This window comes from Coturnix japonica, chromosome 13, assembly GCF_054131305.1.
Source record: "Coturnix japonica strain WE chromosome 13, WE-NBRP24, whole genome shotgun sequence".
Taxonomy (NCBI): domain Eukaryota; kingdom Metazoa; phylum Chordata; class Aves; order Galliformes; family Phasianidae; genus Coturnix; species Coturnix japonica.
This window is the reverse complement of record NC_140675.1, coordinates 19,928,631-19,938,016: the sequence shown is the minus strand read 5'-3', so window position 1 is coordinate 19,938,016 and position 9,386 is coordinate 19,928,631. Positions and strand designations below refer to the sequence as shown.

The window sequence follows — 9,386 nt, the reverse complement described above, 5'->3', positions numbered from 1 at the left end:
TCACGTTGTTGAAATCTTGTCTTGTGTCACAAAGAGAAGCGGTGCCAAGTCCCAGCTGGATGCCTTCACTGCTCATTCTGTGAGTTCCAGGTGCTCTGTGGTACCTCAGGGCGTCACTTTCCGTTATCATCCCCCAAGCACTGATGGATCTGCAGCTCCCTCTGCTAAATCCCAATGCTTTTAATGGTAGCGTTTCAGTATCTGAAAGACCCAGATCCTGATTCCAGCTGGTTGAAAAGAATCTGCAGTTATTTTCTTTGCAGTTGGTTTTTACTTCAATTCTACCTTTATAACTCAGGAAACTTCCTATTTCCTTTCCTTCTGATTTTGAGAGAGACTCCTTGCTGTGCCCCTTCATTTAGCACTTGTCTGCTCCTCCTCGGGCTGTTTTAAGTCACTCTGAAATAATCCAAGGGGCCAGTCCTATATAAACCTCAGCTTTATATTATTACTGGACAAACAAAGCTTCCCCATCTCTTAGGCACTTACCAGGGGTTCGCTCTCCCAACTTGCACTATACCCGGTGGATGGAGTCCTGCCTGCCTGCCTTTAGATGCTTTTACAAGGCGTTTGACTGAGACCTCCTGCTTGTAACCTTGCTCACGATGCACTGATGGCATTTGCTGTTTCACCCTGCTTACACAGATCTTGGTTTGCTGCTATATAGTTTGCCTTCTGCTCTTATCACTTAGGGAAGATGTGAGTTTTCTGATGCACCCTTAGTGCAGCCCAGAGCGACTTTACTGATGTCAGCCCGAAAGTTGTGAGATCAGTGTTTCATTCCAAGACATCCCATATAAGATTGCTGCATTCTTTGGCATAGGAACACTTGTATGGTTAGAAACGTGTTTGGCAGCAGCTCCTCTTAGAGGTTCTGATGGCAGAACAGAGTTTGTCACCCTTCCTTCCTCCAGAATCTCAGCATCCTCCTGGCTCTGCAGACTGGAAGCTCCTCAAGTCTCCTGCCTTTAATATTTGGCTTCTGGGTTCAGAAGCTCAGTGCTCTGCAAACAGCATTTTAATATCTAAACCCATTCAGGACAGTAAAGCTTTATTGGGGAGAAACGTGGCAGTAACGTAAATCAATGTGGAACTTTTGGATTGATTGTGTGTGTGAATGATGATCTGTGTGTGTGTGTGTGCATGTACCCTAAACTTTTGTTTGAGTTTGTTCAGCTTCCCTGACTGAAATAACAGGGTTTGTAACGTTGTTTGTAACGATGTCAGCTTCTCCTTAGCAAACATCCAAGCAGGCTGTGCAGAACTTTGGGTAGGATTGGAACAAGCCGTGACTTTGCAGGTTGAACAGCTGCCTGCTGCACCGGGGGCAGCTGAGGAGGACAAAGGGACACAAAGAACCTCCAGTTCTGGTATAAATCGCTGTAAGGCTTTAGTTTTTCACTAGATCTATTTGTAAACCTCTGCTCGGCTTCCCCGTGACTGTGTATGAAGCAGGAGCTCCGAGTGGCAGAGAGCTGAGTGCTGGTTGTTGTCACAGCTCAGTGCTGGTTGTTATCACAGCTCAGTGCTGGTTGTTATAGCAGCTCAGTGCTGGTTGTTATAGCAGCTCAGTGCTGGTTGTTATAACAGCCACATGGTTCATTTTCTCCTTGATCACTAAACCTACTAAGCATAGGAATACTAATAGTTGGTAGCGTGGCTGTGTTAAGCCTCCCTCGGCACCCATTTGTATTTACATTGAATTAAGTAGCTCGGATCGAACCTCCCAGACCATCTCACGACTCGCAGATCCCAGCATGGACATTAGAATTGCATTTGGGTTTTGACTCAAACTCGGGATGCATCGATAAGGAAAGAACCTTTTGTTGGATAAGGAAAGAACCGCACTTTTGTTACTGACTTTTCAGCCCTTTGGATCTCATACACTCAGAGCAGTTGATGAGCATTAACTGAGGGAGGCACTGCTGGGTTATGGGACCTGTGGAACGTGGGAGCTGCTTTAGAGCTTCAGGTCCCGGCAGCAGAACCCGCTGCTGTTTCCTTTACTAATAGTTAAGCCATATCAGCCGAGGTTTCCAGCTTGTTTGAGATGTGAATTTGTTTTATAGACTATAAATATACCGATATAGTGTATGTATAAAGCAGAATGCTTGTCCTTACCGATTATTTTTTTGTACCATATTGTAAATTATATTATTTATTCTTTACCGATTTTGGAGGAAAAGAAAAAGGAAAAAAAAAAAAAAAGGTGTTTTGGTTATTTAATATAATATCCAGGAGCTGTTCGACTTCCTCTGTTTGGATTTCCAACTCAACTTGTAAAGCTGTTTTTATTCTTGTGCATAAATACATACTAATACTTGGTCTAACATGTCGCTGTGTTCGCTGCCCTCCCTTTGCACTGGGAGCCATTGACGTTCCCATCTCCCACACCACCATTCCCTGTATTTTCAGCACTGTTTGGGGCCGTAGATCCTTTAATACCCCCCAGCTCCATCCCAGCAGTGGCCCCTAATTGCCGGCATCACAAATCAGTCACTGCATCACCCTGCACTGGCCCTTTAAATCTCCTCGCCCCGCCCTCCCTCCTCTCCCCTTGTTTTTTGACTGACAGGCGGAGCAGCCAATAGGAGCCGGTCGAGACAGGCGCCGGCGTCTCGTGTTCAACCTTCCCTCCCGCCGCGAGGCCCTCTGGGTGGGCGGGACGCCGAGCTGGGCGGAACGCCTCCGATAGGCTACTGGCTTTGACGGACAGCTACAGTCACCAACAGCAGATCGGGGCGGGTGCTACCTGCTCCACAGGCGGCCGAGGCGGAGCGCGGCGCTGCTCGAGCTGCAGCACCATGTTCCAGGGAGCCGAGGCCGAGAGCAGCAAACCCAGCTCCAGGTCAGCGGGACGGGGCCGTGTGGGGCCTACGGGGTCCTATGGGGCCGTGCGGGCTCTATGGGGCCGTGTGGGTTCCTCGGGGCCGTGTGGGCTCCGTTCGGGGCTCAGCCCGGGGCGTGGCGCTGAGGGGCGGAGGCCGGGGGGGATCCGGGCAGCGGGGCCTCCCGTGGAGGTGGGGTGGGCTGTGGGTTCATTGTTCCCTTACGGAGCCGCCCGGTGCTGCCGGTGCTGCCCGGCCGCTCTTTGTCCCGCTTCCAGCTCGGGAATCCCCGCAGCCGGGACAGGCGCGGAGCCCCGTGAGCTTTGATGTCCCGCTGCTTTGTTTTCGTGGCTCCTCGGCTCATTGAATCGTTGCAGTTGGACCCTCAGAGCCGTGAGCTCCCACTGCCCCGCTATGAACAGGGACCCCACGGCTCCAGCAGCTGCTCAGAGCCCGCCCAGCCCGACCTCGTGTGTGTCCAGGGATGGGGCAGCACCCACCGCCTCTATGGGCAGCCTCTGCTTCACTGCCCATATAATGAGCTTCTTCCTTATTGCCGATCTAAATCCTCCCTCTCTTGGTCTGAAATCGTTTCTTGGCCTGTCACATCAGTCCCTGCCAAAGGCTCTGTCCCCTTCTCTCTTACAGCCCCCCTTTACCTACTGAAGGCTGCTCTCAGCTCTCCCTGCAGCCCTCTGTGTGCTGCACAGCCCCGGCTCTCAGCCTGTCCCATAGGGCTGGTGTTTGATCCCTGCCCCATAGAGGAGCAGGAGGTGTTTGATCCCTTGGATCACTTTTTACTTCTTATCATTTCTGTCTGGTGTGTGAGCAGCTTCCAGACCACTGTGCCAGGATTGTTGAATGTTGGCCTTGAAAATCCAGCAGTGACCCACGTGCTGCCCTCCTCCCCATCAGCATCGCTGCAGTGCTGCAGAGCCTTCAGGTCCATAGCACAGCAGCTGTGAAGTTTGCTGTTTGTTTGCAGGGAGCCTGCAGTGACCAGCAGCAGGAGCTGATCAGCAGCTTTCTGGTCTTTGCTTCAGAGCTCACTGCTGGCATCTGCCTTCTGCCCAGCAGTGCAGCTGTGGTCTCTGATGTGGAAAGCAGCTCTTCTCTTCTACCTGCTTTAATGGAACTGTCTGAGAACCAAGCAGGGCTTCGGTTGTTCCACTTCCATATGTGTGTAGTTGTAGATGTGTGGTTTATATAAATGTATGGGCAGGTAACAGTGCCTTGGAGTAATGGGTAAGTCCTGGCTCTCCTTCCATAGCCGGGCTGAAAGGCTTAATTGGGAAAGAACATTCAAATTCAGTGTTTGGGTGCAGGAAAAAAGCCCACAAAACCTGATTAAAATTCTTCCAGTCTGCCAGGAGAGAACAAAGCAATTAGAGGTTTTATACGTACAGGGTAGGTTCATAGTTTGGCTGCCTGAGATGAACTGACGGACTTCCAGTTAACTGGGGGTGCTTAATTTCCATCTGCTTAAACTGCTTTTCCTTTCAGCCTCTGTGGTCACATACTTAGGTTAGTGCACCTGGAGCTCAGATAAGGGTAAATGCATTAAAATAGCTGGAGTGGTGGCAAGTCAGAGATGGCCCCAGTTCTGTGGGGTCACGGCTTTAACAAGAGCCCCTTCCCTGTCTCTTATTTGTTCTTGTCCCCTTAGTTCTCCATCCCATCTCCCAGCTTTAAGTACTTCAGGTGCCTCTTACATTTTCTAGAGCGTTGTAATGATGGAAATGTGCAACTTGCCCACGTGATGGAAGGGAGGCCTCAAAGATCTTGTAACTGCCCTCTTTGTATAAAAGGGGAGGTTTGTTGGGCTGCACATCAGGTGTTTGCATTAGAAGAGGTGTAATGGAGCTGCTGGTTTTACTCAGCTGTGAAGATTGCAGGCAGTTGATCAGGTAGCTGCAGTTATCAAGGTGGGTTTCAATGCCTATGTTGGCATTACATTGCTGTGCTTTGTCTGGACTGTCTGCAGTCTCCACTGAATGTGGAGGAAGGCATCAAACACGTTTCCAAACAGACGTTCATCTATTGCTTCCCTCCTCCTGTGCTGCAGGGTCCTGAAGCCCCCTGGAGGAGGGTCCAGTGATCTCTTTGGAAGTGCAGAAGTTTCTTCTCCCAGCAAACCTCACCGAATGGCGTCCAACATCTTTGGAGCATCAGAAGAACCACAGAACCTTCCAAAAAGAACAAACCCTCCAGGTAAGGGCAGCCACCTCCGTGGCACAGCTGGGCCCTGATCTGCAGAGCAGAGCTGGGTTTGTGCTGCTGCTGTGCAATGCTGTTGCCTTATGTCAGGTTTGTACAGCGTGAGTGAGCCTGAGCACTGAATCTATTCACATACATGGAGATATGAATAAGTAAAGTCACTGAAATATTCATAGGGTTTTGAGCACATCAAGGCCGATTCTTTCTGAGTTGAGGCCTAGGAAGTGATGAAAGGAAGCTGCTTCTATTCTAGAGCTCTGTTGCCAGCCAGCTGCAATGAGCACAGCTGTGAATCAGAGCTCGGCTGAGTTCCTGTAATAAAGGATTTCAGACAGTATCTCCAGGCAGGAGCAAGTCAGTCAGGTGCCAGAAGTCTTTGAATTGTTACGTGCTTTTATAGCTTGGTAAAATTAAGTCATCTGAAAATCAAACAAAAAACCAAAAAGAACCCAAAACCTGTTTTGCAGGGGGAAAAGAAAGTGGTATTTTTGAGGATTCTGGCACTGCTCAGCCTCGTCCACGTCTGAATCCGCCTGGTGGGAAGACAAGTGACATCTTTGGCTCTCCAGTATCTGCCAGTGTTGTGCGAGCGCATCCCAACAAGCCAAAGGTATCGGAATGGTACTTACTGGACCAGGGAGCTCATGAGTCACCCTGCAGTCTGCTCAGCCATACAGAGCCTGTCCTTCTTGAGATGACAAACTTAAATGATCCCAGTTGGTCCTGGGATCTCTTCTGATAGTTGATCCGTGGTGGTATTAGCTGTTTGTCAAGTGTGGTAAATGGAATCACAGCATCATAGAATCATTTGAGTTGGGAGGGACCCTTGAAGGCCATCTCGTCTGATGCTCCTGCAGTGAACAAGGGCAATTCTCGGCCTTTGGGCTGAGCGGTCTGTCAGCAGGCTTTAAGCATCTGAAGAGTTAATGAAATGCTTTCACTCATCTCAGTGCCTGAACATAAGGTAGAAGTTAACTTTGAGAGTTTAATTCCAGTAGTGCCTTAGGGATTACGGGGAGGTGGGGGAGATGAAGGGCTGTGCAGTGGCTGTGGCTGTTGGCTCTTACCGTGATAAACGAGTGAACTTTGGTCAGAAACAAAGCAAAACCTCCTGAAGATTCTGTGGCAGGGTTCCTGTTTGAGAGCAGCACTATACTGAGGTTGGTTTTGGTTTCGTTGCAGGATCACATCGTCTTGAAGGAAGATGAAACACCAAAGAAGCCGGAAGGTCAGCAAGACAAACTCTTGTTTTTGGGAATGTACGCTCTGAGGGATGATTCCTTCTGCTTCCTCTTGAAAACATAAGTCTGACACCAGACATTAGCGTGAGGGAGCAGAGAGGTTTTCCTTCTCAGTCAGAAACTGAGTCGTATGACTTCAGGGAAGTTGTCCTCTTCTTCTTACTGAGGAGATCACCACGTGCAGAAGTCTTGATAATGTGTATAGTGTGCATATATACTTTTCTTGGCACTATGTTGGTGCTACAGACAGAGACACATCTGCATATTTATAAAACACCCCATTAGAGTCTCTTTCTCCCTTGCCATCTCCCACAAGTGTGTCATCTAGGCATCCTCAAGCTGTAAACAACAAATAGCTGACTGACAAAACTTGCTTTGCCCTGCTAATTATAGTGAAGGGATGATGAGTGCGTGGTTTTCAAGCTTGATATGACAGAACTGCCTGAAAGTGCCAAAGTAATTGAGAAGGTACATTGCTCAGCCTGCAGATCTTTCCTAGAGAGAGAAACTGCTTAAGGGAGGAAACTACTGCAAAAGTGCAATTCTTTCCTGGTTTGTGTTTCCTTCAGCACGTCTTTAGTGTGTTGTGGATGGGAGACGTTGGGAAGAGTTTTGTGTACTTGGGATGGCACGTGCAAAAAGTGCTTCATTCACTCAGTGTGTGAGTTGGTCTCATCCTTTTCTTCTTATTATTCAGCTGCAGAAAATAACAAACCACGGCTGGAAGATGGCGGTGAGAAAAAAGATGTGGGCAAAGAGGAGCGATGCAAGGAGCCAGAACCCAAGATAGACAATCACGAGCCCAGGTTGGGGCCAAGGCCACGCTCACACAACAAAGTCCTCAATCCCCCGGGTGGAAAATCCAGCATTGCGTTCTATTAGGGTCATCTGTTCCCTTTCACTTACGGAGTCTGCACAGAAACTCTGGTCTGTGATTGTGAGGTCAGTTTTCAGGGTATTGTATGTGGGTAGATCCTTAGGCTGGTGGATGAGAGTTGTGCTAATGTGTATGGAAAAGAAACCCGGTGATTTGGGGTTGATGAGGGAGGGAGGGATGAGGGGGGGGAAGGGATGAGCGCTGTGGAAGACAGGAGTGTGGGACTGCCGAGGTGGGTGGTGGAGGGGGAACATTAATGTAACTTAGTGAAAGAGCAGTGCTGCTTTGTGGTGAGTTCATTGGGCTGGGAAGCGGCTCAGGACGCACTGGTGGAACTGGGCTCCTCTGTACAGTCAACATGTGAAATGTGAATGGGTCAGGACCTGGAGGTCACATCGGGAATATCTTGAAGCAAAGCAGGTAGGCTGTGCTTTTTTCTTGGCACTAGGAGAGACGGCTTCACAGTGCGAGTTGACTTGCAGTTGCTTTAATGTAAATAGTTCCACTGGAACAACTAGTGCTGCCGTGTTCTTGAGAGTCTTTAATCTTTAGTTCTCTTTCCTTTCTTCCTTCACAGCGTGTGATTGCTGATACGAGGGCAAACACTCTGAAGGTCTCTTACACTCTCATAAATCACCATATGTTGATAGATACCTTGATTTATTCTTTTTTCCCCTCCCCAAAGCATTCAGGCCTTTCTTCTGCCTTCAGCAATCTGCTGGTTGCTATGAGTAGCTCTAGATAAATGATAACACCAGTCCATTGTACCGTTTCTTGTAGGTGCTTCTAGAAGACATTGAGGAAAGTATCATGGTTGAGTGCTTGCACACTTTATGGATAAGATGCGAGTGCAAGCAGTGGCTTAATAGTACTCTTTGAACAGAAACATTTGGTCTACGGTTACTGTAGATTATATGCTGAGATGTCCAGCCAGCTGGCTTTGATAACCCAACCTGTATAGAAATGCCTTAGTTTCTGCAGTGGTGGTTTACTTTTATATGCTGTGGAAACCAGAACTGTTATACTGTCTTCACCACAGTGCATTGTTTCATTTGCCTGTGCTGACTGGTAATGAATTCTCAGCCTCAGTCAGCCTTGCTTTTGCCTTTGACTGCTCAGATTTTTGTTGCTAAGGATGAAAGCTACTTGAATTCTTCCCAAACCATGACTGTAGTTGTTTGAGTCATACTGTAGACTCTCCTAGTTGGAGAAGCAAAGACAATACAGCCCTTTTGTTGATGCTGGCTTTCTTAAATCATGTTTGGAAGGTGTGCATTTATTGAACAAGAGTATGTGGGGAGGGCAGCTCCCACCATTAATGCTCTGAATGGGCTTTCTGATCATATTCATAGCTTTCATATTTGAATGTCAACATGAAGTGCTTAGGCAGCTCGGTGTATTTAGTAGTGACTCTTTACATTTGCCATATCAAAGCAGGAGTTGTTCAGGTACACCAAAGAACAAGTGGCCTTATCTGATATATTCACTGCTGTTCTAACCCAGGTTCCCTGAGAACTGCTGCTGTTTAGAGGGAACTTCCTCTGGGTCAGGTGCTAAAAACACTCTGATTGTGGTGCTTATTAGTCTGTTCTGTTTATAGACCGCTCTGCTTAGTTTGTCAGAAGTGGTGGATGACTGTGTTGCAAGACTTAGTTGCCTTTTCAGATTGTGAAAGTGAAGTATATGGGGCAATACTAAGGGTCTAAATAGCTGTGGGATTCTAACTTAAACCTCAGATTACGTTTATGCTACTTCCAAACATGTATTTCCCAGCAGCTTTTCTCAAGTCTGTGCTGCTGTGCCTCTGGCTGAGCTTCAGACTCTTCCATTTCAATACCTCTCAGGCAGGATTTTACCAGGTAACTAGATTTAAAAGAACAGCACAAACCTCAACCAGAAGCTGCTTTCTGCATTGAAGGATCCGGTACCGTTGATGTCTCTAATGCTGAGCTTAGGTTTGTCATCTCTTAGTGCATTGGCTGCAGTGCCTGTCTTTTAAACAAACTTCAAACTGGGCCTTTATGTTGGTTAAACTGTTTGTTTTCATGCTTCTTTTTGTTCGGTATCTAAACCACATCTCAGTTCTTCAAGTCAGCTTGATTAGAACCTTTCTCTGCCACAGAAAATGAACTGAAATCAAATGCTGGACCATGCACTTGTCAATAAACGTCTGTATTTTGCTACTTCACCGCGTGCTGTAGATGTGTGCTGTTATCAATCCAT

The 9,386-nt window shown here is 47.8% G+C and overlaps 1 protein-coding gene across 2 annotated transcripts; it reads left to right on the top strand.

Moving 5' to 3' along the window:
• Window positions 1–2,769: 2,769 nt before the first annotated feature.
• JPT2 (Jupiter microtubule associated homolog 2) lies at window positions 2,770–9,351 on the top strand. Of its 2 annotated transcripts, none has more exons than XM_015877243.2 (5): window positions 2,770–2,848; window positions 4,894–5,039; window positions 5,513–5,655; window positions 6,228–6,273; window positions 6,984–9,351. In XM_015877243.2, the coding sequence occupies exons 1-5, from the start codon at window positions 2,805–2,807 to the stop codon at window positions 7,166–7,168; spliced, it is 564 nt and encodes a 187-aa protein (XP_015732729.1). In that variant the 5' UTR covers window positions 2,770–2,804; the 3' UTR covers window positions 7,169–9,351. The 2 variants fall into 2 exon arrangements, with proteins under 2 accessions (XP_015732729.1, XP_015732730.1); XM_015877244.3 differs by lacking the exon at window positions 2,770–2,848 and adding an exon at window positions 4,642–4,753.
• The last annotated feature ends 35 nt before the right edge of the window (window positions 9,352–9,386 follow it).